The 27,460-nt window shown below is 42.7% G+C and overlaps 1 protein-coding gene across 1 annotated transcript; it reads left to right on the top strand.

The window, feature by feature from the left end:
* Positions 1-14,754: 14,754 nt before the first annotated feature.
* Positions 14,755-26,873, top strand: OCIAD2 (OCIA domain containing 2). The gene is made up of 6 exons (XM_007456093.1): positions 14,755-14,885; positions 18,872-18,968; positions 20,528-20,581; positions 23,747-23,794; positions 24,943-25,060; positions 26,694-26,873. The coding sequence occupies exons 1-6, from the start codon at positions 14,820-14,822 to the stop codon at positions 26,773-26,775; spliced, it is 465 nt and encodes a 154-aa protein (XP_007456155.1). The 5' UTR covers positions 14,755-14,819; the 3' UTR covers positions 26,776-26,873.
* The last annotated feature ends 587 nt before the right edge of the window (positions 26,874-27,460 follow it).

Here is a 27,460-nt window from a genome sequence, read left to right on the forward strand (position 1 = left end):
GTGGGGCTATCACTGGAACTCAGGCAATCTGGCTCCAGAGTCCATGCCCTAAATTCCTAGGCTCTACAACACCAAGAGTGAACTGTAATGAACTCTGGGATGATAATGATGTGTCAACATGGGTTCATCAGTTATAACCAACGCACCATTCTGCTGGGAGAGGTTGATAACAGGGAAGCTGTGCATGAGCAGGGGCGGGGCGATATGGGAAATCTCTGTATCTTCCTCTCCATTTTGCTGTGAACCTAAAACTGCTCTAAAAAGGAAAGTCTATTTTTTTTTTTAATAGAATTATGCCCTGCAAGGAGTGAAATCTATTCTTGTATTTACACCCTGTTGTGAGTATTTTTTCACCATAAAATCAAATTTCACCATAAAATCAAACCTACCCCGACTCTAGCCAGGTGGGGAGGCTCTTCTAGGAAGAGGCTTGGATCAGACACCAGTACACAAAGATGACAACGCACCCTTGGAGTGAGGTCAAAATACTTGCCCTGAGATATTACTGGCCACTGCCTGCTCACATATTCTCTCTGCTACACCAGGAGCCTCCTGGGTTTTGCCTTCAAAGGGCTTTGCATGTTATAGGCTATGGGAAGCAGCTCCGGAATAGTACAGTACTAAATTAACTTTCAGGATGTCTATCATGGGCATTCATGAGAGAAATAAAGGATAGGCCTGTCTCAGGAACACTGGAGACACAACCAAATTGATGTACACTCATCTTCATATTTCAGACTTTCCCCATTTGGGCCAAAATTATGATCCTTGGGGCTGACTTTGCCTCTTGCTGAGTCTGGCAGTCTCAGCATCAAATCCAGACGAAGCTAAAGCAGCCAGGGCTCTTGGTCGATGGCCCAAAAGCTCAAGCTGAGAGCCTGGCAACACGCTTCTCCTGACAGGGGTGCCAGTTCACAAAGGAAAGCAGAACCCAGGCTCAGTCTTTGCGTGACGCCTCCTGTAAACCGGACTGCTCGGCTTTTGTTGAGACTTGATATTATTTATTCCTCAGAGAGGGAATGAGTGACTCACGAGATCTTGTGATTCATAGAACTAGGCAGCTGGCAAGTGGAGAGCTGGGACAAGAAAATGGAGAGCTGGAGGGTGAGGGCTGTTCTGGCCACCCCGAGGTCATCCAAGATGCCCACACACACACCAGGAAACTTCCCGGCCAGAATGCCAGTCAGAGCCCCTTTTACCCAGCAGGGAACAGGTGGCTGTGAGTGAGCCCAGAGCCCCTGTGGTGCTGACTGTAATTCCCACAGCATTTTGTTTTTAATGCATCCCCTGCCCTGCCCTCCCTACTACAGCCTGCCCTTCAGCCAGCCACACTGCCGGCTGCTCCAAACTGTTTGTCTGGGTCCCTCTCCCTCCCTTGCTGCCTAAGCTTCTCTACCTGTCTCTTGTTTTGCATCCGTTTATGTGTCTTTTCTGCCCACTGAAGCTACTGAAGACATACATATTATAGAAGTTAAGAGCATGAGTCTGGAGCCAGGCCACTAAGGTCTGAATTCTGACTGTGCCTGTTCCCAGCTATGACCTTGGTCATGATACTTAACTTCTCTGGGCCTCATTTTTCTTACTTGTAAAGTTGGAATAATAATACCTATTTCTCAGGTTGTTTAAAAGGCCCTGCAATCATTTGGGGAAGGAAGGAGGGGAAAAAAAGGAGAAAAAGAGACTGTGAGTCTTGTACTTCCCTGGCGGCACAGTGGTTAAGCATCCGCCTGCCAATGCAGGGGACATGGGTTTGAGCCCTGGTCCGGGAAGATCCCACATGCTGCAGAGCAACTAAGCCGGTGCACCACAACTACTGAGCCTGCACTCTAGAGCCCACGAGCCACAACTAATGAGCCTGTGTGCTACATCTACTGAAGCCTGTGCACCTAAAACCTGTGCTCCACAACAAAGACAAGCCACTGCAATGAGAAGCCCGTACATTACAACAAAGAGTAGCCCCCGCTCGCCGTGACTAGAGAAAGCCCACATGTAGCAATGAAGACCCAACACAGCCAAAAATAAATAAACTTATAAAAAAAAAAAGAGACCCTGAGTCCCTTGAAATAAAGCACCAGGTATAATTCATTTTTTTTTTCTGTGCCTCATTGCATTCAATTATTCACTCTTGAGGTCATACAATGTTCTAGTTACTGAACAAGAACAAGTCCCTGTCCTCAAGGAGCTCACAGTCAAGAGGGGTGACCATGAATGACATCAGTGCTTGTAACACAGCATGATGACAGCTCAGGGACAGTTCTGAAATGCATGGCTCTAGAGCCTGGGTTCAAATTCTGGTCCTGTCACTTCCTGGCTAAGTTACTAGCATCTCCCTCATGGGACTGCTGTGGGGATGAAGTTAAAAGGTGAAGAGAGACCAGAAGAGTACCTGGCACATAGTGTTTAATACATGTTCGTTATAAATGTTAAGCTTTTATACATATATATACATAACAGATACATACATACGCACACATACATATGCATAATAGGTATCCACTGAAAAGTGCAATGGGAGCCCAGGAGGTGGGAAAGCAAACTTGAGTCTGGCCAAGTTGCCAAGAGGAAGTGATCCCTAGGCCCAGTCTTTAAGACTGAGTAACACCATCAACAAAGCAAAAAGACAACCTACTGAATGGGAGAAAATACTTGCAAATGATATGACTGATAAGGGGTTAATATGCAAAATATATAAATAGGTCATACAACTCAACGTCAGAAAAACAAATAACCCGATTTAAAAATGGGCAGAAGGGCTTCCCTGGTGGTGCAGTGGTTGAGAGTCCGCCTGCCGATTCAGGGGACATGGGTTCATGCCCCGGTCCGGGAAGATCCCACATGCCGCGGAGCGGCTGGGCCCGTGAGCCTTGGCCGCTGAGCCTGCGCGTCTGGAGGCTGTGCTCCGCAACGGGAGAGGCCACAACAGTGAGAGGCCCGCGTACCGGAAAAAAAAAAAAAAAAAAAAGAATGACTGAGAGAGGGGTGGAGAAGCTGAAGCTCTTGCACATGCAAAAGCCTGGGAAGGGAAAACTTCAGTCACTCTGTAGGGCTAGAGGGCCGAAGATCGATGTGCTGAAGACAAGGGCAGGAGCTGAACCCTGCAGGGCCTTGCTGATGAATTGGGATCTTTCCTGAGGATAGTGTGGGGCTATGGAAATGTTTCAAGCTGCAGCCAGCCACGAACGTTTTGGCACTTTCTAAATCAGCCACATTTTTCATAGCATTAGCCAGCGACAATCAACTTTGTGATCATGATCCCGAGGCTGCTGAAGCACTGCCTAAGAAAGGCTCTGCTCGCAACATTGTAAATGAACTGTATTTCAATAAAAATTTTTTTAAAAAAATAAAATTAAACAATAAGAAAGGCTCTGTTCAGTGTTATCTACTTCTAGGGCCAAGGATATTTTATTTTATCCTCATTCTTTGGGAAGTGATCAATCCTTTGTTGGAGGGACCCCTGTCTTTTCTCTTTTATCTCTGAAAGTGCCTAGAACAATACATGGGCACCTCAGATTTGTCCAACCAGTAGCAAGTGATGAACTCACATAATGCACATTGCACATTGGTAACTTCTAGTTACTTAAGACCATTAACAAAAACATTCTGGTGGAAAGTAGAAATGAGGGTGGGGACATAGACTTTATTGTATCAAGATGTTAAAAGGACAATTGCCAGTAGCATGTTTGTCAGAAGATAAACTTCGGTGTAATGGAGAGCTGTTCATTTTTATAACAAAACCAATTATAAAGCTCTTCCTTTTAGACCATGAAATGGCAGAGGGTTATTTCTGACTTCCGGTAACACAAAGTAAAATTAGCAATGGAACTGTATCCCCTTTCATTTGGAGGGGCAAGTGGGAGTGAAAAGAAAGCAGTGAATCACATGGAGGAATGTGGTCTGGGGGATGTACTGGGGGGAACACAGATTCTGCCCAAAACAACAGTATCTTGACAGGCAGCCTTTGAACCCAGGCTCACTGATTCATTCATTCTTTCAGCAGCTCTTTACTGGGCCCCTCCAAATATGAGATGCTAAGTATACAATGGTGAGCAAAACAGACACCGTCTTTTTCTGTATTTCATGAAGATGACATTGAGGCAGGCGGAACAGGTTTTAAAGGAATAAGCACACTAAGAGGTATATAACAACAACTCATGATAAGTGCTAATGAACGAGTAGAAGGAAGACCCACTTTAGGCTGGGTTGGGGCTGGGGAAGGTCCTCCTGAGGAAGAGTCAGAGAAGGATAAGTAGGAAAAAGCCAGGACAAGACTGATGGGGAAAGGAGTCCAGACAGGGGGAGGCTCCATGCCAGGCCTCAGGTGGGAAGAGCTGGGTGAACTCAAGGAACAGAAGGAAGGCAAGGTGGATGGCAGAGGGGCCAGCAAGGGGGCTGAGGCCGGAGGAGTAGAGACCAAAATTAGGCCAGGAAGAAAAGATGAGAAATGATGAGGGCCTTCCAGTGATCCACACTTCTCTCTTCCAACTCGGCACACTCCAGGAGTCCCAGTGGCATGTCAAGGAGCGATAGCAGCTGAGGTTGGGGTGAGTGATACAGGTAGTAAAAGCACCCAGCAGCTCCCCCTATGTGTAGAGGTTAGGAGTGGCAGGAACGGGGAAGACATGGACAAGGAACAATGGAAAGAGAACGCTTGGGAGCCACGTTGACCAGGCTTTGACTCCAAGCTCCCAGTGTGGCCTTGCACAACCCAGTGGCCTAGTCCATAAAATGCAGGTAACAGTACTCACCCTGAAGAGCTGCAGAAAGGATTTCATAAGGATGGGCAAAATGGGTGAAGGAGGTCAAAGGTGCAAAATTCCAATTATAAAATAAGTTAAGTCACAGGGATGTAATGCACAGCATGGCAACTATAGTGACTAATACTATATTGCATATTTGAAAGTTGCTAAGAAAGTAGATTTTTTTTTTTTTTTTTTTCCTTGCGTTATGCGGGCCTCTCACTGTTGTGGCCTCTCCCATTTGCGGAGCACAGGCTCCGGACGCGCAGGCTCAGCGGCCAAGGCTCACGGGCCCAGCCGCTCCGCGGCACGTGGGATCCTCCCGAAACGGGGCACGAACCCGCGTCTCCTGCATCGGCAGGCGGACTCTCAAGCACTGCGCCACCAGGGAAGCCCAGAAGGTAGATTTTAAAAGTTCTCACCCTGGTCTTCCCTGGTGGCACAGTGGTTGAGGGTCCACCTGCCGATGCAGGGCACACGGGTTCGTGCCACGGTCCGGGAAGATCCCACATGCCGCGGAGCGGCTGGGCCCGTGAGCCTTGGCCGCTGAGCCTGCGCGTCCGGAGCCTGTGCTCCGCAACGCGAGAGGCCACAACAGTGAGAGGCCTGCGTACCGAAAAAAAAAAAAAGAAAAAAATCCTCATCCCAAGGCTGGGGGGCTGACTTTTTTTGGTAACTACATATAGTGAAAGATGTGAACTAGACATATTGTATGATCATTTTGCAATGTATACAAATATCGAATTGTTATGTTGCGCACCTAAAATTAATATAATGTTATATGTCAATTACACCTCAAAAAAAGAAAAAACAAGACAAGGCTGCAGTATGTAGCCTCCTGGCCCAGGGAGGGTGTTCAATAAATAGTTGTCGCTGTCTTTGTTGGGAAGAAAGGAGTTATTTGAAAGGCAAAAGAATCTACCAGGTGTCTGGACAAGACCTGGGGGTGGGGTGGGAGATTCTAGCAACAGCCGGGTTTCAGCTTGGGCACTTGTGCATAGGTGTGAGGCCACCATCAGAGACAGCAGGATGGGGGATGGGGTGCACTTGCTGAGTGACTCGCTCGAGGAAGCGAGGGGCGGTGCGCCGCTGGGGGCGGAGCAAAAGGAAGAAAGAGGCAGAGGGAAGCTCACCGAGCCCAGGCGAGGTTCCGGGAGCGAGCGCGGTAAGGGGACTACGGGCCCTGGGGTGGTCGCCAGGGACGGGCGCGGGTGCAGGGGAGGCGGGAGCATCCGGGCTACAGCGGCGGCCGCGCGGGGAGGCGAGCTCGGCTGGGCGGGCGCCTGAGACGCGGCCTGTGAGGCGATCCTCAGCCCCGCGGGTGATCCTCCACCCCCGCGGATGAGCCCTCCTCGCGGTGAGAGCGGAAGGGATGGTGAGAGGGGATGGCCTCCTCTGCCCGCATTACTTCTGGGGTCCTCAGGACGGAGGTACTTGGCCTAGCATCGCCCCTTCCAAACCCCTCCTCGCTGGCCCGGGCTCCAGCCGCGACCCTGGGATGGCGGCGGATTCCTGCAGCCTGATCCCGGGGGGCCCCCCAAAATCCCCGCCGGCGCTCCCCTACCAGAAAGTGCAGTGACCACCCTCTCTGCCTGTGGGTCCGATCACACGCCCCCACCTCCATCCTGCTGAGCGCCTCCCTCCCACTGACCACCTGTCAGCACTCCTGCCGCCGCCAGCAACGGAGGAAGCAGAGGGACCCCAAACCAGACCTGGGCATGGGGTGAGGGCTGCACCCGGAAGGCGAGACCCTGAGAAGGCCTGCTTAGATGTGGACCAGTGACTAATTGGGTGTGAGAGGACTTGACCACCAAAGCTGTGTTGTGGTATCTTTGCTTCCAGATTTGAGGCAATGGCCTAACTAAGCAAAGATAATCTAATTTGGCTTTAGGTCAGCAAACACTTCCCGAAGGTCCTCAAGAAATAGAGCGCCCAGAGCTCTGACAGCTGCCCTTTACTGCTCACACACTCACTGTGTGCTTGTGCTGAGCTGCTGCTTATGGAGATCATCCCTCATCTTTGCAACAGCCCATCAAGGTCCAACACCTGCACTTAGCAGGTGAGAAAGCTGAAGCACTTTAAGTCACTTGCCCCAAAGCAAGGGCTAGCAAAGAGTAGAGTAAGGATCTGAAAGCAGGTCTTTCTACCCGAGGGCATCACGCTGCCTATACAGTAACATTAGGTGCTGAAAGTGAAACTTGGTACAAGTACGGGTCCCCTTGGCTTGTATTTCTGGCAGCTTAGCAGGAAACAGAATTGTGTATGATGAGAGGTTCATTTTGCATGGAAATCAGTGGTTGTCATGGAGTGCGGATCTGCAGAGTGCATTGGCCATTGGTGGGGCAGGCGGTGCGGTAGTGTTCGTGGTCCACCTGCACTATGCCCATTGTTGCGAAATCACTTTTCTCAGCCATGTGACACCAATGATTCACAATCCTCCTTCAGAAACTCCCTCCCGTTTGTATCAGCTATTCTTTCTCAGTCTTCTCCTTGGCTTGTTTTTTTTTTTTTTCCTCTTGTTGGTATTCCCTTGGCCTCAGTGTTCACATTCTCCAGTACTCGTTTTAGACAATTTTATTGATGTTTCCTACTTTACCTATCATCTCAATGATGGCAACTCCCAAATTGATCTTTCTAGCCTACCCCTAATCTGTAACTCCAGACCCAAATCCTCAAATATTCTAATCCCTACTGGCTAATTGCAATGTATGCCCACAAGGCACCCAAATCCAATATTTCCAGATACATACTTATCATCTCTAGCCTTCCCACAAGGGGCTTGGTTCAGGTCTCTTCACATCCTTGCCTGGCCTATTATAGCACCTTCCAAACTGGTCTTCCTGCCCTCTTTTTTTTTTTTTTTTAACATCTTTATTGGAGTATAATTGCTTTACAATGGTGTGTTAGTTTCCGATTTATAGCAAAGTGAATCAGCTGTACATATACATATATCCCCATATCTCTTCCCTCCTGCATCTCCCCCCCTCCCACACTCCCTATCCCACCCTTCTACCTGGTCACAAAGCCCTGAGCTGATCTCCCTGTGCTATGCGGCTGCTTCCCACTAGCTATCTATTTTACGTTTGGTAGTGTATATATGTCCATGCCACTCTCTCACTTCATCCCAGCTTACCCTTCCCCCTCCCTGTGTCCTCAAGTCCATTCTCTACCTCTGCGTCTTTATTCCTGTCCTGATCCTACTTTCTTCAGAAACTTTTTTTTTTTTTTAGATTCCATATACATGTGTTAGCATACGGTATTTGTTTTTCTCTTTCTGACTTACTTCACTCTGTATGACAAACTATGTCCAACCACCTCACTACAAATAACTTCATTTTGTTTCTTTTTGTGGCTGAGTAATATTCCATTGTATATATGTGCCACATCTTCTTTATCCATTCATCTGTCGATGGACACCTAGGTTGCTTCCATGTCCTGGCTATCGTGAAGAGAGCTACAGTGAACATTGTGGTACATGACTCTTTTTGAATTATGGTTTTCTCAGGGTATATGCCCAGTAGTGGGATTGCTGGGTCGTATGGTAGTTCTATTTTTAGTTTTTTAAGGAACCTTCATACTGTTCTCCATAGTGGGTGTATCAGTTTACATCCCCACCAACAGTGCAAGAGGGTTCACTTTTCTCCGCACCCTCTCCACCATTTATTGTCTGTAGATGTTTTGATGATGGCCATTCTGACTGGTGTGAGGTGATACCTCATTGTGGTTTTGATTTGCATTTCTCTAATGATGAGTGATGTTGAGCATCCTTTCATGTGTTAGTTGGCAATCTGTATATCTTCTTTGGAGAAATGTCTATTTAGGTCTTCTGCCCATTTTTTGATTGGGTTGGTTTTTTTTGATACTGAGCTGCATGAGCTGTTTGTATATTTTGGAGTTTAATCCTTTGTCAGTTGCTTTGCTTGCAAATATTTTCTCCCATTCTGTGAGTTGTCTTTTCGTCTTATTTATGGTTTCCTTTGCTGTGAAAAAGCTTTTAAGTTTCATTTGGTCCCATTTGTTTATTTTTGTTTTTATTTCCATTTCTCTAGGAGGTGGGTCAAAAAGAATCTTGCTGTGATTTATGTCATAGAGTCTTTTGCCTATGTTTTCCTCTAAGAGTTTTATAGTGTGTGGCCTTCCATTTAGGTCTTAATCCATTCTGAGTTCACTTTTGTGTATGGTGTTAGGGAGTGTTCTAATTTCATTCTTTTGCATGTAGCTGTCCAGTTTTCCCAGCACCACTTATTGAAGAGGCTGTCTTTTCTCCATTGTATACTCTTGACTCCTTTATTAAAGATAAGGTGACCATATGTGCGTGGGTTTATCTCTGGGCTTTCTATCCTGTTCCATTGATCTGTATTTCTGTTTTTGTGCCAGTACCATACTGTCTTGATTACTGTAGCTTTGTAGTATAGTCTGAAGTCAGGGAGCCTGATTCTTCCAGCTCCATTTTTCTTTCTCAAGATTGCTTTGGCTATTCGGGGGTCTTTTGTGTTTCCATACAAATTGTGAAATTTTTTGTTCTAGTTCTGTGAAAAATACCATTGGTAGTTTGATAGGGATTGCATTGAATCTGTAGATCGCTTTGGGTAGTATAGTCATTTTCACAATGTTGATTCTTCCAATCCAAGAACATGGTATATCTATCTGTTCGTATCATATTTAATTTCTTTCATCAGTGTCTTATAGTTTTCTGCATACAGGTCTTTTGTCTCCTTAGCTATGTTTATTCCTAGGTATTTTATTCTTTTTGTTGCAGTAGTAAATGGGAGTGTTTCCTTAATTTCTCTTTCAGATTTTTCATCATTAGTGTATAGGAATGCAAGAGATTTCTGTGCATTAATTTTGTATCCTGTACTTTACCAGATTCATTCATTAGCTCTAGTAGTTTTCTTGTAGCATCTTTAGGATTCTCTATGTATACTATCATGTCATCTGCAAACAGTGACAGCTTTACTTCTTCTTTTCCAATTTGGATTCCTTTTATTTCTTTTTCTTCTCTGATTGCTGTGGCTAAAACTTCCAAAATTGTGTTGAATAAGAGTGGTGAGAGTGGGCAACCTTGTCTTGTTCCTGATCTTAGTGGAAATGGTTTCAGTTTTTCACCATTGAGAATGATGTTGGCTGTGGGTTCGTCATATATGGCCTTTATTATGTTGAGATAAGTTCCCTCCATGCCTATTTTCTGGGGGGGGGGTTATCATAAATGGGTGTTGAACTTTGTCGAAACCTTTTTCTGCATCTATTGAGATGATCATATGGTTTTTCTCCTTCGATTTGTTATATGGTGTATCACATTGATTGACTTGCATATATTGAAGAATCCTTGCATTCCTGGAATAAACCCCACTTGATCATGGTGTATGATCCTTTTAATGTGCTGTTGGATTCTGTTTGCTAGTATTTTGTTGAGGATTTTTGCATCTATGTTCATCAGTGATATTGGCCTGTAGTTTTCTTTCTTTGTGACCTCTTTGTCTGGTTTTGGTATCAGGGTGATGGTGGCCTTGTACAATGCGTTTGGGAGTGTTCCTCCCTCTGCTATATTTTTGAAGAGTTTGAGAAGGATAGGTGTTAGCTCTTCTCTAAATGTTTGAAAGAATTCGCCTGTGAAGCCATCTGGTCCTGGGCTTTTGTTTTTTGGAAGATTTTTAATCACAGTCTCAATTTCAGTGCTTGTGATTGGTCTGTTTATATTTTCTGTTTCTTCCCGGTTCAGTCTCGGAAGGTTGTGCTTTTCTAAGACTGCGTCCATTTCTTCCAGGTTGTCTGTTTTATTGGCATAGAGTTGCTTGTAGTAATCTCTCATGATCCTTTGTATTTCTGCAGTCTCAGTTGTTACTTCTCGTTTTTCATTTCTAAATCTATTGATTTGAGTCTTCTCCCTTGTTTTCTTGATGAGTCTGGCTAATGGTTTATGAATTTTGTTTATCTTCTCAAAGAACCAGCTTGTAGTTTTATTGATCTTTGCTCTTGTTTCCTTCATTTCTTTTTCATTTATTTCTGATCTGATCTTTATGATTTATTTCCTTCTGCTAACTTTCGGGGTTTTTTTTGTTCTTCTTTCTCTAATTGCTTTAGGTGCAAGGTTAGGTTGTTTATTTGAGGTGTTTCCTGTTTCTTAAGGTAGGATTGTATTGCTATAAACTTCCTTCTTAGAACTGCTCTTGCTGCATCCCATAGGTTTTGGGTCATCATGTTTTCATTGTCGTTTGTTTCTAGGTATTTTTTGATTTCCTCTTTGATTTCTTCAGTGATCTCTTGTTTATTAAGTAGTGTATTGTTCAGCCTCCATGTGTTTGTATTTTTTACAGATTTTTTCCTGTAATTGATATCTAGTCTCATAGCCTTGTGTTCAGAAAAGGTACTTCATATGATTTCAATTTTCTTATATTTACCAAGGCTTGATTTGTGACCCAAGGTATAATCTATCCTGGAGAATGTTGCATGAGCACTTGAGAAGAAAGTGTATTCTGTTGTGTTTGGATGGAATGTCCTATAAATATCAATTAAGTCCATCTTATTTAATGTATCATTTAAAGCTTGTGTTTCCTTATTTATTTTCATTTTGGATGATCTTTCCATTGGTGAAAGTGGGGTGTTAAAGTCCCCTACTATGATTGTGTTACTCTCAATTTCCCCTTTTATGGCTGTTAGCATCTGCCTTATGTATTGAGGTGCTCCTATGTTGGGTGCATAAATATTTACAATTGTTATATCTTCTTGGATTAATACCTTGATCATTATGTAGTGTCCTTCTTTGTCTCTGGTAATAGTCTTTATTTTAAAGTCTATTTTGTCTGATATGAGGATTGCTACTACAGCTTTCTTTTGATTTCCATTTGCATGGAATATCTTTTTCCATCCCCTCACTTTCAGTCTGTATGTGCCCCTAGGTCTGAAGTGGGTCTCTTGTAGACACCATACATATGGGTCTTGTTTCTGTATCCATTCAGCCAGTCTATGTCTTTTGGTTGGAGCATTTAATCCATTTACATTGAAGGTAGTTATCGATATATATGTTCCTGTTAGCATTTTCTTAATTGATTTGGGTTTGTTATTGTAGGTCTTTTACTTGTCTTGTGTCTCCTGCCTAGAGAAGTTCCTTTAGCATTTGTTGTAAAGCTGGTTTGGTGGTGCTGAATTCTCTTAGCTTTTGCTTGGTTGTAAAGGTTTTAATTTCTCGATTGAATCTGAATGAGATCCTTGCTGGGTAGAGTAATCTTGGTTGTAGGTTTTTCCCTTTCATCACTTTAAATATGTCCTGCCACTCCCTTCTGGCTTGTAGAGTTTCTGCTGAAAGATCAGCTGTTAACCTTATGAGGATTCCCTTGTGTCCTATTTGTTGCTTTTCCCTTGCTGCTTTTAATATTTTTTCTTTGTATTTAATTTTTGATAGTTTGATTAATCTGTGTCTTGGTGTGTTTCTCCTTGGATGTATCCTGTATGGGACTCTCTGTGCTTCCTGGACTTGATTAATTATTTTGGGAAGTTTTCAACTATAACCTCTTCAAGAATTTCTCTGTCCTTTTCTTTTTCTCTTCTTCTGGGACCCCTATAATTCGAATGTTGTTGCGTTTAATGTTGTCCCAGAGGTCTCTGAGACTGTCCTCAATTCTTTTCATTCTTTTTTCGTTATTCTGCTCTGCAATAGTTATTTCCACTATTTTATCTTTCAGGTCACTTATCCGTTCTTCTGCCTCAGTTTTTCTGCTATTGAGTTCTTCTAGAGATTTTACATTTCATTTATTGTGTTGTTCATCATTGTTTGTTTGCTCTTTAGTTCTTCTAGGTCCTTGTTAAATGTTTCTTGTATTTTCTCCATTGTATTTCCAAGATTTTGGATCATCTTTACTATCACTACACTGAATTCTTTTTCAGGTAGACTGCCTATTTCCTCTTCATTTGTTTTTTCTGGTGGGTTTTTACCTTGCTCCTTCTGCTGCTGTGTGTTTCTCTGTCTTCTCATCTTGCTTAACTTACTGTGTTTGGGGTCTCCTTTTTGCAGGCTGCAGGTCCGTAGTTCCTGTTGTTTTTTGTGTCTGCCCGCAGTGGGTAAGTTTGGTTCAGTGGGTTGTGTAGGCTTCCTGGTGGAGGGGACTGGTGCCTGTCTTCTGGTGGATGAGGCTGGATCTTGTCTTTCTGGTGGGCCGGACCGCGTCTGGTGGTGTGTTTTGGGGTGTCTGTGGCCTTATTATGATTTTAGGCAGCGTCTCTTCTAATGGGTGGGGTTATGTTCCTGTCTTGCTAGTTGTTTGGCATAGGGTGTCCAGCACTGTAGTTTGCTGGTTGTTGAGTGGAGCTGGGTCTTAGTGTTGAGATGGAGATGTCTCGGAGAGCTTTCACCGTTTGATATTATGTGCAGCCTGGAGGTCTCTGGTGGACCAATGTCCCAAACTCAGCTCTCCCACCTCAGAGGCACAGGCCTGCACCCGGCCAGAGCACCTGTCAGCCACATGGCTCAGAAGAAAAGGAGAAAGAAAGAAAGATTGAAAGAGAGAAAGAAAGAAAGAAAGAATAAAATAAGGTTATTAAAATAAAGAAAATTATTAAAAATAAAAAAATTAAAAAGTAATTTAAAAAAAGAAAGAAGAGAGCAACCAAACCAAAATGCAAATCTACCAACGATAACAAGCGCTAAAAACTATACTATAAAAAACAACAACAACAAAAAAACGGACAGACAGAACCCTAGGACAAATGGTAAAAGCAAATCTATACAGACAAAATCACACAAAGAAGCATACACATACACACAAAAAGAGAAAAAGGAAAAAAATATATATATATTAAAAAAATAGAGAGCAGCCAAATCAATAAACAAATCTTCCAGTGATAATAAACTCTAAATACTAAACTAAGATAAACATAAAACCAGAGACAGGACTTCCCTGGTGGCGCAGTGGTTGAGAGTCCACTTGCCGATGCAGGGGACACGGGTTCGTGCCCCGGTCCGGGAAGATCCCACATACCGCGGAGCGGCTGGGCCCGTGGGCCATGGCCACTGAGCCTGCACGTCCGGAGCCTGTGCTCCGCAACGGGAGAGGCCACAACAGTAAGAGGCCCGCGTACCGCAAAAAACAAACAAACAAAAACAGAGAAAATTAGATACAGAAAGCAAACCCCAAGTCTACAGTTGCTCCCAAAGTCCACCTCCTCAATTTAGGATGATTCGTTGTCTGTTCATGTATTCCACAGATGCAGGGTACATCAAGTTGATTGTGGAGCTTTAATCCGCTGCTCCTGAGGCTGCGGGGAGAGATTTCCCTTTCTCTTCTTTGTTTGCACAGCTCCCAGGGGCTCAGCTTTGGATTTGCCCTGCCTCTGCGTGTAGGTCGCCTGAGGGCATCTGTTCTTGGCTCAGACAGGATGGGGTTAAAGGAGCAGCTGATTAGGGGGCTCTGGCTCACTCAGGCTGGGGGGAGGGAGGGGTATGGAATGCAGGGCGAGCCTGTGGTAGCAGAGGGCAGCGTGACGTTCCAATAGCCCCATAGACCCTTTTGAAAGCTCAAGAATCTTGGTCTTTGGTGTCTTCAGACCTGACCAGAGAGAACAAGCCTTTCTTCCTTAGCACCGTGTGCATGCCTCTAGGGAAGCCCTTTGCATGTTGTGTAACTGCCGACTTGTCTGTCTTCCCCTGTGAGTTCCTTTAGCACTGATTTTGTCTTATCCTTTGTATCCCTTGGCCTGGCACATAATAGACAGTAAATATTTGTGTAGCTAATGACCTTGTAATGAATTGAAATTTTTTGAGGACAGTTTATAGGTCATAAAACATTTCACTGTGCCTCAGGTGACATCTCACTCCACTCTTCCTCTGATCTGTCACCATTAGTCAGTTAATGTGTGTGTGTTGGTAGAGGAGGAGCATTAGAAAGTGAGTTTGCAGGTGGCTGGAGATGAAGGTTAATGACAAAATGAAAATAAGTTCGCCAAATAGGGGAGTTGATCCTAAGGGTGTTTTTACGGTTGACGTAAATGTTCAGTCACGGCATGGTGACTCTCTTCTACTTTCCTTAGACATCGGGTCAAATGAGGAAGCTGAGTCCACTCAACTAGAAGAGAAGCAAAGACAAAGTCATCATGGCTTCAGTGTCTACGCATGAAAACCAAGATAAAGGTCCCCATTTGCCACCACCAAGCAAGCAGGTATATTTCTAATTTGAAAGTCTGCCATCTAAAGAGGAACATCATACAGGACTTAGTTTTTTCAGTCTGGCACTTTGTAGGATGGGTTCAGGGAAAATAGAATGGGGAAGGAAAGTGTGTTTTTGGCTGCCTTGAAAAGGAGCCTTTTCAATTATTTACAAAATCCTTTCTTTACTCTTCCCTGTTTAGAATTCAGCTTAACTAACTCTTCCATAGGTTGTCAGTGACTGAAGAGGTTTCCTTTACCAGAACAAAACTCTTAATTGAATCTAACGGAATGCTACAGGATGCATGTTTTTTCATTTCTGTTATCAAGGCTAATCATACTAAGGATATGCTGCTGACAGGTGTTCCTGTTTGGGATGGCAGAGTCCTTAACTACTAAATTAGCCATCAGATTGAGAACCCCAGTGTTAACAGGGACACAGTTTTTCAACTTCTTGAGAATGAATACTGTTTGTTTCGGGGACACGTAAGTGAAGAAAAGAGCAAGTATTGTGATGGGATAGTAGAGTTCATGTTCTCTGGAGTCAACCTTTTCAAGCTAAAAATGGGTTATGGAGGAGGTGATATTTAAGGAGCAAAGTTTAGGAGAGGCAAATAGACAAATGATACCACATCATAGGGAATTTAGGCACCCGAGTTGCCTCTGTGAAATGGAGAGCCATAAAACATTTATGGTTCTACCGAAAAGGATCACCAGAGCTCCCTGGGGACACTGCAGGAGCTTCGGTCTTGACTGCAGGACTCACAGCAGTTGTGATAGTTGGGGTCCCTGACCATGGATGTGTATATGTGTGTGTGTTTCGCGGGAGGAGAGGGAGGGAGGTGTTGCTTATTTCTGCCGCAGCCACAGGCAGAACCAAGAAGAAGTATTTACACTGGGATGAGGAAGAGTGTCTGCTGAGCTAACGTAAGTGGTGACCAGATTCTTCCCTGGTCACTGTGACTCACCCTGACCAGCACTTCCGTGTGCTGTGCTATGGGGAGTTGTGGAGGAAGAAGAGGGAGGTTGCCTGCTTGGGCTGTTTGTAGAGCTCTGAAGGCACAGGTGCCACAGGATGCTCGCATGCCGCCATCATGCACGTAAAGTGCTTGGCACAGTGCCTGGCCTGTGAGCGAGTGCTCAGGAAATAGTGATGACCATTCACATTGACATATACTACAAACAAAGAGTCAAAAAAGAACATTTGCAAAACCAGCAAGGTGAACTTCAAAAGCCATGGAACTGCACCTCAACAAGAAAAACACTAAAACTCCAAGAGATGAATGGCAGAGCACCTACATAAGTAATTCACAAACAAGGAAATAGCAGTGTGACTTAAGGAAAAAATTAAATAAAATTTGTTTCTAAGAAACAAATGAACCACCCACAGAATGGGAAAAATTATTTACAAATCATATATCTGATAAGGGTCTAGTATCCAGAGTATATAGAAAGCTTTTACAACTCAATAACAAAAAGACAACCCAACTGAAAAATGAGTAAAGCGCTTGAATAGGTGTTTCTCCAAAGAAGATATATAAATAGCCAAGATTCAGATGAAAAGATGCTCAATGTCATTAGTCATTAAGGAAATACAAATCAAAACCACCATTTCACAATCACTAGCATGACCACAGTCAAAAACAGAAAGAATTTAGTTTATTTAGTTTAAATAAATTGAATAATTTATATTAAAAACATTTAAAGTGCTAATTAAAAAAAAGAAACAAAACACGTGGGTTCAGTCACTGGTCGGGAAACTAAGATCCCGTAAGCCGGATGGCGGAGCCAAAAAAAAGAAACAAAACAGAAAATAACAAATGTTGACAAGGATGTGGAAAAATTGGAAACCTCCTACATTGTTGGTGGGATTCGAAAATGGTGCAGCTCCTGTTCAAAACTCAAAAAGTTAAACGTAGAGTTGCAGTATGGCCCAGCAGAGCTGAAAACAAAAACTTGTGCAGGAATGTTCATAGCAGCATTATTCACAATAGCCAATGGTGGAAGCAATCCAAATGTCCATCAATGGATGAATGGAGAAACAAAATGTGTTATATTCATACAATGGAATATTATTGAGCCATAAAAAGAAATGAAATACAGATACATGTTACCATGTGGGTGAATCTTGAAAACATTATGCAAAGGAAAAGAAGCCAGCCACGAAAGGTCACATGCTGTATGATATTATTTGTACCAAATACCCAGAATAGGCAAATCCAAAAGGCAGATTAGTGGTTGCTAGGCAGTTGGAGAGAGGAGGGAATGAGGACAGACTTCTTACTGGGTATGGAATTTCCTTCTGGGGTGATGAAAAAGCTCTGGAACTAGATAGTGGTGATGGCTGCACACATTGTAGATATACTGAATGCCATGAACTGTATACTTTAAAATGGTTAAACACAACATTGTAAAACAACTATGTTCCAATATAAAATGAAAAAAAAAATAAAGTATATGGGAGGATGAAAACATGTATAAAATGGTAACTATTATGTTATGTGTATTTTACCACAATAAAAAATTAACGAGTCACTGAACAAGAAAAGATTACAAGCGAGGTCTAGTTGCAGGGATTGCCTCAACAGAGAAAGACAGTCTGGCTGAAGACTACATAGAGATGCTCAAACACATTAGTTATCAGACAATAAAATATTGCTTTATACCTATTAGACTGTTAAATTTTAGAAAACTGGATAATGCCGAGTGTTACAAAATCCTTTCTTTACTCTAACCTGCTTGGAATCCAGCTTAACTAGCTCTTACGTGGTTCTTAGGCATATAGAGGAATGTTCACACGCTGCTGATGGGAGTGGGTGCTGGTGTAGCCATTGGGGAGAGCACTCTCGCAAGACTTTGTTCAACTGGAATATGCATGCCCTGTATTTTACTTCTAGATACATATCTGAAAAGTGTTCTCGTGTGGGTCTGTAAGGGGACATTTGGAGATGGGGACTCAGAAGCATCCTGGAGAATCATGCCGCAGTTAGAAACAGTGGACTAGATAAATATAGCAACGTGGATAGATCGTAAAAGTGTAGAGCTGAGTTGAAAACATTTTTAAAAATAAAACTAAATGCATAAAACAATGCCATTTGCATTAAAAAATGCAGGCACCCAAAACAATGAACATTTTTCAAGCATATATGCAAACAAAATATCCACATTAAACACCCAGAATGGCGGTGATGGGCAGAGAACAAGGATGGAGAATGTGGGTGAGAGTAAGTGAATAACCACATACATACCTACAAAAGGGGAGGATAATAAAGATGGGAGTTAGTCCAGATTGTAGCACATCAACATGATAAAAAAAAAAAGTAATAAAAAGAATGTCAACCATGTCAGTAGTTCCCCCAGATATTATGTGCAGACCATTTATAAATGTGTTTAAAAAAACTGTTAAGATAAAAAGTAAAGTATGTAGAAAAATAAAAAGCAGTCTGCTGATGCTCTTTAGACTGTAGTTTCTCACAGTCTAAAAATGCTTATAGAAGTATAAATAGGTAAATTGGAATACAGATCTATACATAGATAACTTGTAACACTGCTCTGAGTGTGATCCCAGATGTGTAAATATTATGCTGTAGGGGAAGTCTCTCTCTTCACCCAGGAGGAGATCTTGAACTGGGTCTTAAGAAGACCAGGTAGGCAAAGGGGATGAGTTTCATTGCAGGGACAGGGACTGCATGGACAGAGGCCGGAAGTAAGAAAGAAAATGTGACCTCAGCAGTAACGCATTCTGACCAGACATCTGCTTCATGCTCACTAGTCACTGAATCACTCTGCTTCTCCACCTGTGATTCTTTTCTTGCTTAAGTCCATCCATCGTTCACAGCTGGAAAGCACTGGCTGAAACTGGCCATTGCTCAGTGCTGGCAGCCGGGACAGAACGCACACTGTGTGACCAGAGTGAAGAGACCTCCTTGCCCTCCTCTAGGGAAGGCAGAGCAGATGCTCTTCTGATTTCAGTCAAGTCATCACGTAACTTTCCTTGCAGAGTCTGTTGTTCTGTCCTAAATCAAAACTGCACATCCACAAATCAGAGATTTCAAAGATTATCCGGGAATGTCAAGAAGAAAGTTTCTGGAAGAGAGGTAATTGCATCCCTCTTAATCTTTGTTAACACTGTATTTGCTGTAATAAACTGCCTAATATCATATTAGAATTATGGTATTGATTTATTTTTGAGCAGGGACTTTGCATAATTCCCTGAAGACACTGATACCTGAGGCTGCTTGGAATTTAAATCCATGTTGAGACCCTTTTAAGGTCAGGGATAATATCTGATTTAGGAGCTGTTTACCCCCCTTAGCAAAAAGTGATGCACACCTAACACTTTCTTTCATGTGACCGAGAACATGTACCAAGAGTGTTATTTAGAATTTCTTGAAAGAGTAGACTTTCCACGATTCCACTGGACTCTAACCTTCATCAAGTTCAGGTTCATTGCTCCCTCCCAGAGCCAAGCACACTGCTTCACATATAAAAAGTACCTATTAAATATTCGTGGAATGAATGAAGAGTGGCAGCATTCTGTTAATACTTCCCTTACAATGTCTTGAAGTAACCTTTTCTCCCAAGTCTCTTCCTCTTTCTGGACCTGCTTTGTATGAGACAAGGGTGTGAACTGAGGCTGTGCATTAAGGTCCCGTTTAATTTTAAAAATTCGTGACTTGTCACTTGAAAATGTCATAATAGAGCCTATAGATATAGTCCCAATATTGCTGGCATAGGGATAATTTTACTTTGAAATACTCATTTTGATTTCTTAAATCATTCAAATCCAGTATCAGTTGTTTCTGGAAGTAACACTCCTTAGAAGTTGATGTTCACTGTTCATTACTTCTTATTGATTGTGCTGCTAGAAATTTTCTGACAACTTATGAGTGAGTAATTTATTTAAGCCCCAGTAGTTTAACATTTCAGTATGACCCATTTGCCTACCATCAGGTAGATAGCTCTGAGTGGAAAAATTGGTTGCTAGGAAGAGCTAGCAACCAAGACAAATCAAATAGCAACCAATTTTTTTTTATCACTTCTCTGTGCTTTGGGAAGAAGTCATTTGACACATTTTGACAGAACTAGAAACTTCCTTTTCTGGACTAACTTGCCTGTTTAGAGATAAAAATCATCTCTAAACATGGCCCATGTTTACCTCGAATGTAGTAATCTTCAGAAAATAAACGTATCCAGATTGTGTGACAAAATGTCATAAAAGACAAAAGCAGGGAACTATAGTAGATAGGGTGTGCAGTTTATCATCCTCTTTTTTTAACTTTCATGCAGGATTGAAAATTTCAAAATATATAGCGAGTGGAAACTCCCAAATTCCCCAGCTCAGCGCACACACATGAAGATGCCTGTGTTGTATGTAGTGATCAGAATCCGGTGCATGGTGGGTCTCAGAGACGGAGTGGCAGGGGGTCTAGGTTTTGTCACGTTAATGCTGTGCATTAGGCTGAGTGCCTGGGGCAGACCCCAAGAAAATTCTCCATGCGGTGCTTAATATTTGTCAAATTAGTAAAATAAAAAATGACTAAAATCCCACTGCCAAAGCAGGAAGAGAAAACACTCAGAGTAATTCTCCCTCATTCTTCTGGGTTAGGTGCCAAGTTTTAAAATACCAATATTGAAGGGCGTTTCTGTTTTACAGCTCTGCCTTTTTCTCTCGTAAGCATGCTTGTCACCCAAGGACTGGTCCACCATGGTAAGATTCAGTATTTGGTACATAGTTTAACTTAAGAGAATCCAGTTTTCTGTGGTCCTCCTGGCGGGTTTTGGTACTTGGCATTTATGTTTTGGTGAAGAATTTATTTATGCGGGCTTTTGCCTGTTTCTAGCCTGCGTCCCCAGCTCTCCCTCCCATAGATGTCCTATTTCCCGGAATGAGTGACCGTGACAAAGAGAAATTAAATTTGCAGTTGGAATTAAGGTCATTAATCAGCTGACCTTAAAAATAGGGAGATTATTCTGGACTATCCAGATGGGCCCAATATAATCAAAAGGGTCCTTGAAAGTGAGAGTGGATCAGAAGACAGAACCAGAGAGATGGCAGCATGAGAAAGACTCAGCTCAACATTCCTGAGTTTGAAGATGAAGGAAGGGGCCATGAGTCAAGCAATGAGTGGCCTCCAGAAGCTGGAAAGGAAGAAACCTTAGAGCCTTCAGAAGGGCTTGCAGCTCTGTTGATGCCTTGACGTACGTAGCCCTGTACTATGGTCTGAATATTTGTATTCCCCCCGCCCACCCCAAATTCACAGATTGGAATTCTAAAGCCCAAGGCGATGCTATTAGGAGGTGGGGCCTCTGCAGGTGATTAGGGCATGAGGGTGGAGCCCTCATGAAGGGGGTTAGTGCTTTAACAAAAGAGACCCCACAGAGGGCCCTGGTCCCTTCCACCATGTGAGGATACAATGAGAAGTCGACCACGCCAGCACTCTGATCTTGGACTTCCAGCATCCAGAACAGTGAGAAATAAATGTCTGCTGTTTATAAGCCACCCAATCTGTGGTATTTTGTTATAGCAGCTCGAATGGACTAAAACACCCAGTGAGACCCATTTTGAGCTACTGACCTCCAGAACTGTAATGTATTAAATTTGTGTGGGTTTTTTGGGGGGTTTTTTTGGCCGTGCTACATGAGGTCTTAGTTCCCTGACCAGGGATCAAACCCGTGCCCCCTGCAGTGGAAGCGTAGAGTCTTAACTACTGGTCTGCCAGGGAAGTCCCAAATCTGTGTTGTTTTAAACCACTGAGTTTGTAGTAATTTGTTACGGCAGCCCCAGGAAACTATTGCAGCGCCTGTCTCTGTACCAGAGTCCCTGTGTCTCCTGGGGACTTGGTATATGGTTAGACAGATACTTCCCTGCACAAGGGTGCTCCAGGGAAGAGGTAAATGAAATTCGCCCAAGCTCTGAACACCAAGCCATTTGTCCTGGAGAGAGGCTGCATCTGCCTCAGGAGAGGCACCCGTGTACAGCAGATCATGAGGACTGACGGCTGCCCTGCGTCACCCACATAACCTCTCCGTGCCTCTTAGCACTGTCCATTGTTCCCCTCTATTCCTCGTTCCTTGCTCTCTTCTTTCTCCCCGACTCTATCCAACCAGAGAACCTATAAGCATTGCTTAGTCCCCAGACAGCAAGAAGGCACCTGACCCTGTGGAAGCCCATTATACTGAACACTGCTGATTACTAGGATTTTAGAGAGTACTTGTACCCAGCAAACATGAGGGAAGATGCTTAGCTCTTTTGGGGTCTGAAAGACCACATGTCATATATCTAGAAGAATCTCATTTCAGTCAGTATTATTGTTGTCTTTAAAGTTGATTTATTAAATATGATTTCATTTTTATAACTTGAAGATAGTCTTTTTGTGGCAATATATTAGTCAGTGATAAGCCTTTTTCAGAACATTTTTGACACAGAAAAACAAATATGGCCATGACATCTATGTATAGGGATTATGTTTTATGAATATTAAACTACTTGCTCAAAATCTACCATCTCTTACATCTGTACAAATATATATTTTTAAAATTATTTTCTCTTTTTTAAAAATATTTATTTATTTTTGGCTGCATTGGGTCTTGGTTGCTGCACGCAGGCTTTCTCTAGTTGCAGAGAGCAGGGGCTACTCTTCGCTGCTGTGCACGGGCTTCTTATTGTGGTGGCTTCTCTTGTTGCAGAGCACGGCCTCTAGGCACGCAGGCTCAGTAGTTGTGGCACACGGGCTCAGTAGTTGTGGTTCACGGGCTCTAGAGCGCAGGCTCAGTAGCTGTGGTGCACAGTCCTAGTTGCTCCGCAGCATGTGGGATCTTCCTGGACCAGGGCTCGAACCCGTGTCCCCTGCATTGGCAGGCGGATTCTTAACCACTGCACCACTAGGGAAGCCCTGTACAAATATGTTTTTCCAGGTTGTGTATTACTTTTCTACAAATTTCCACAAACATAGTGGCTGAAAACAATACAAATTTATTAGCTTGCAGTCTTGAAGGTCGGAAGTCCAAAATGGGTCTTTCTGAGCTGAAATCAAAGTGTCAGCAGGGCTGCATTCCTTTCTGGGAGCTCTAGGGCTTCCTTTCCCTTTCTAGCTTCTGGAACCCACCCACATTCCTTGGCACATGGTCCCTTCCTCTGTCTGCAGAGCCAGCAGCATGGAGCCAAGTTCCCATACTGCCATCTGTCTGGTTCTGTCTCTGAATCCTTTTTCCACATTCAGGGGTCATCGTGATTACATTGGGCCCACCCAAATAATCCAGGATAATCTCTCTATTTTAAAGTCATCCGATTAGCCACCTTAATTCCATTTTCCACCTTAATTCCGTTTTGTTGTGTAAGGTAATATATTCACAGTTTCTAGGGATTGGGATGGGAACATCTGTAGGAACATCCATTATTCTGCCCACAATAGGTGGAAATGCTTTCATTTTAAAATTGTGATTATAAGCAACTATACTCCAATAAAAATTAATTTTAAAATAACAAACAAAAATAAATAAATAAAATTGTGATTATATATACTGTGAATCTCTAAATTGAAACTCTGTGTTGAGTTACTTTAAAAAGGGAGGGGGCAATGACTAATTGCTTAGAACTAAGTTGTTATCTCCACCTTGCCTTGATATCTTTAAATACATCATGAATTGTCTGTTTCATGTTCTTTTTCTATACATTAAAGCCATTACTTGTTACTTGCCAAAAATGACTACTATTTGAGAGTTAAATTCAATCAAGATTTGAATTATCTCTTTTAAGATCATCTCTTTAGATTAAGAATCTGTGTATATCTTAAACCCTGAAGACTTCTTATACTTTATAAATTTAAATAAGTTATAAAATGAAATAATAATGCATTTATACATTACTTCTTAGGTTATTTAGCAGCTAATCCAAGATTTGGATCATTGCCTAAAGTTGCACGTAAGTCATAGAAGGAAAAAAAAAGTTTCATTTTCTGAGCTTCCCTGGTGGTGCAGTGGTTGAGAGTCTGCCTGCCAATGCAGGGGACACGGGTTCGTGCCCCAGTCCGGGAGGATCCCACTTGCCACGGAGCGGCTGGGCCCATGAGCCATGGCCGCTGAGCCTGTGCACCCGGAGCCTGTGCTCCGCAACAGGAGAGGCCAAAAAAATGTTTCATTTTTTAAAAAGAAGATGTTTATAGCAACTGGAGATAGGAATGTCCAGGTTAACCAAATTGCCTGTATTGACTTTCTGAAAAACCAGTCTCCATTTTTTGCCACCTTGCAGTTTTTAGTTCGTTGGATACTTTCTGATGGAAAGCTGAGCAGTAGGGACTTCACCTTAGTCCTCTAAAGCATGAACTAGGAGGGCCTGGCAGGATAACAAGAGGACATCGACAGCAGAGTCTCTGAATGATAGCTCCATGAGAGATTTTAATTTTCTTCTTTTGGCCAGTCTTTTCCAAATATTTTCTATAACGGACATAACAAATGAATAGTTTTTTTAAATCAGGGCTTTCTAATAGTACATTTACCGTAAACTTAGGGTTTCACCTTCTTATACTGGTTATTCATAGACCTTTTATGTACACAGAGGGCGTATTTCGGTTTACGATCTGAAACCTCATTCCCAGCAAGAATAGCAGGTTGAAAATGTCTTCCATGGTTCTGCCTCGTGATCTTCCTCCCTGACACGCAAGATGGACTGCAGCTCCCCATACTCCGATCCATAAAGAAAATTAAGGGGCTCTCCTACCCAGTGATTTGGAGGCTACCTAGAGCCACAGCCAAAGTCCCATCTCTCCCTCTCCACGGCTTCAGAGATTTGTTTGCCAGTTGGACCTCCCTCTGGCTGCCCCTGTCTGGGCATCACCCTTGCTTGCTCTATCCCGGCCCTTCTACCTCCAGTTCAAAACTGAGGAGATCAAAAGTCTCCAGTTCCCAATCCTGCTCTTTAATAGGGAACTTCATTCCCAGAGACTTTGTTCATTGATTCATGAGGGTACTTTTGATATAAGAATTACTGCTGTTAATAAAGTTCGAGAAGACCATTAATGGAGGAGATTCCAAACCTTTAAATTATGTATCTTTCCTAACCTGATCTTACAGTTGCTGGTATCTTGGGATTTGGCCTTGGAAAGGCATCATACATAAGAGTATGCCAGAGTAAATTCCATTCCTTTGAAGGTCAGCTGCGTGGGGCTGGTTTTGGTCCAGGGCATAACAGGTTTGTACTCTACTTTTCTGGGGTTTTTTAAATAAATATATTTGTTTATTTTTGGCTGCGTTGGGCCTTTGTTGCTGCGCGCGGGCTTTCTCTAGTTGGCGGCGGGCGGAGGCTACTCTTCGTTGCAGTGCGCGGGCTTCTCATTGTGGTAGCTTCTCTTGTTGCGGAGCACGGGCTCTAGGCACACGGGGTCAGTAGTTGTGGCTCGTGGGCTCTAGAGCACAGGCTCAGTAGTTGTGGCACATGGGCTCAGTAGTTGTGGCACACGGGCTTAGTTCCTCCGTGCCATGTGGGATCTTCCCGGACCAGGGCTCGAACCTGTGTCCCCTGCATTGGCAGGTGTATTCTTAACCACTGCGCTGCCAGGGAAGCCCTGTACTCTGTTTGATTAAGGGATTATAATAAAGATTATTAAAAAGTAAATGAAAGATCATTCACCATTTACAATATTAAAATAGTTTTTAACATTCATATGTTGAAAAAAACCTCAAAGTTTGAGTTGTTGCTGTTCAACTTCAATAATAATTATGATTTATCTGGGTTACCTATTTCATTTGCTCACCAAACATTTAGTAAGTACCTACTATGTTCAAAGCATTGTACAAGTCTCTAAAGAATGCCTTGATCAGCAGACACAGCTTCTACCGTCACGGGGTTACGCAGATTTAACCAGGGCTCTTGACTGCAGGACTTCTCAGAGCCTTTACTGTATTAATATAAATCATGATTCTCATTAGGGGATACAAGCAGTAGGACTCTGGAGTAAGCGGCATTACCTCTGCTGTTAGAGTCACTAGGATCAAAAGGGGTTCTAACTGCTAACTTACTAAGCTGCGTGGCCTTGGACAAGTTTCTTAAACTCTCAAATCTTCAGTTTCCTCATTTGTGTAATATGGTGGTCAGAATTTTTTTCATGGGATGGTGTAAGGAATAGAAATGATTGTTCATGACACTCAGTGAGAGCTCAGTAAATAATAGCTATTTCTACCATGATATTATAAGACTAGTGTTGGGGACACATTTCTCTAAAGAGCCCTTACTTGTCACAGTGGATTCTGTTTGAGATGCAGCACAACATGGTGAAAACAACATTGGACAGGAAAATCATTAATGGCCCTTTTGTGGAAGAAATTCGGGGAGTCTGAAACCAAGACACAGCTCTGATAATTCCTGAAAAAAATTAGGCTTGAGAACTTTAGCGTAGAAAATCTCTAAATAATCTAAAATATGATACAAATGAATTTATTTACAAAACAGAAACAGACTCACAGACATAGAAAACAAATTTATGGTTACCAAAGGGGAAAGGGGGCAGGGATAAATTGGGAGTTTGGGATTCACAGATACACACTACTATATATAAAATAGATAAACAACAAGGTCTTACTGTATAGCACAGGGAACTATATTCAATATCCTGTAGTAAACCATAATGGAAAAGAATATGAAAAAGAATATATATAAACGTATGTATACATATAACTGAATCACTTCGCTGTACACCAGAAACTAACACAACATTGTAAATTAGCTATACATCAATTAAAACTTAAAAAAATCTCTAAATAATATTGTGTTCAGACTAGAGCTTCCAGTGTCAAAGTACAAACCAACATTTTTGCTTTTGTTTTAGGCACTGCCTGCTTACCTGTGAGGAATGCAAAACAAAGCATGGATTAAATAAGGAGGGAAGTCCGCAGCCTTCGACTTCCTAAACTCTGTGGGTTTTCAAGTTTCTAAAAACATCTGAATTTGTAACATTTGAATCTGAAATGTCAAATGTACTTTAAAATAATTTACTTATAGTAGAACAGAAACATTGTGATTCTCTCACTCTATTGAAATGCTTTCGCGGTTGATTCTCCATTGAATTGAGCATTCCATGTTTTTCTGTTGTTTAAGAACATGTTGGGAGCATTCATACACCAGAAGAAATTCTGTTGCACTCTTACTTGCTTACAGCTAAATAAAAGAATTTAGAGTCTTCTCTGATTCACCCCATCAATTCTTTCACTCTGCTTTTGTTCAGGGTTTTAAGATCCCTGATGGAGGATAGGAATGAATGTTGAGGAGCTTGGGAATCATGCCCCAGTGTGTATGTGTGGAGGTAGAAATATAGGGCAAGAAAGACTGTGACTATGGGAGGTGATTTCTAAAATGTGGGAGCCAAGATTTTTTAATGAAAAATGTTTCATTTTAAAGAGTCACAATATGAACCAACTGCCCTTTTGATGACCTCGGTGACTTTATGTCTCCTCGGTATGGTGAAGTTTTAGAAAAGCCCATTGTTTTAGGTTCCTTGCTTAGCTAATGGATATATGCTCATGGTCAGCTCTCAAGAACTGCATTCTTTTATATTCTGCTGGTGGCCTAAAAGAATAAACACAACTTCCCAAAATG

The sequence above is a fragment of the Lipotes vexillifer genome, unplaced genomic scaffold (genome assembly GCF_000442215.2).
Source record: "Lipotes vexillifer unplaced genomic scaffold, Lipotes_vexillifer_v1.1 scaffold42, whole genome shotgun sequence".
In the NCBI taxonomy this organism is placed as follows: domain Eukaryota; kingdom Metazoa; phylum Chordata; class Mammalia; order Artiodactyla; family Lipotidae; genus Lipotes; species Lipotes vexillifer.

Bases quoted from the DNA above. Each gene is read 5' to 3' on its own strand.
- OCIAD2 (XM_007456093.1), top strand. From the start codon at position 14,820: ATGGCTTCAGTGTCTACGCATGAAAACCAAGATAAAGGTCCCCATTTG. The intron at 20,582-23,746 runs GTAAGATTCAGT...ATTACTTCTTAG, and splicing joins CCAAGGACTGGTCCACCATG to GTTATTTAGCAGCTAATCCA. The intron at 25,061-26,693 runs GTTTGTACTCTA...CTTTTGTTTTAG, and splicing joins TTTGGTCCAGGGCATAACAG to GCACTGCCTGCTTACCTGTG.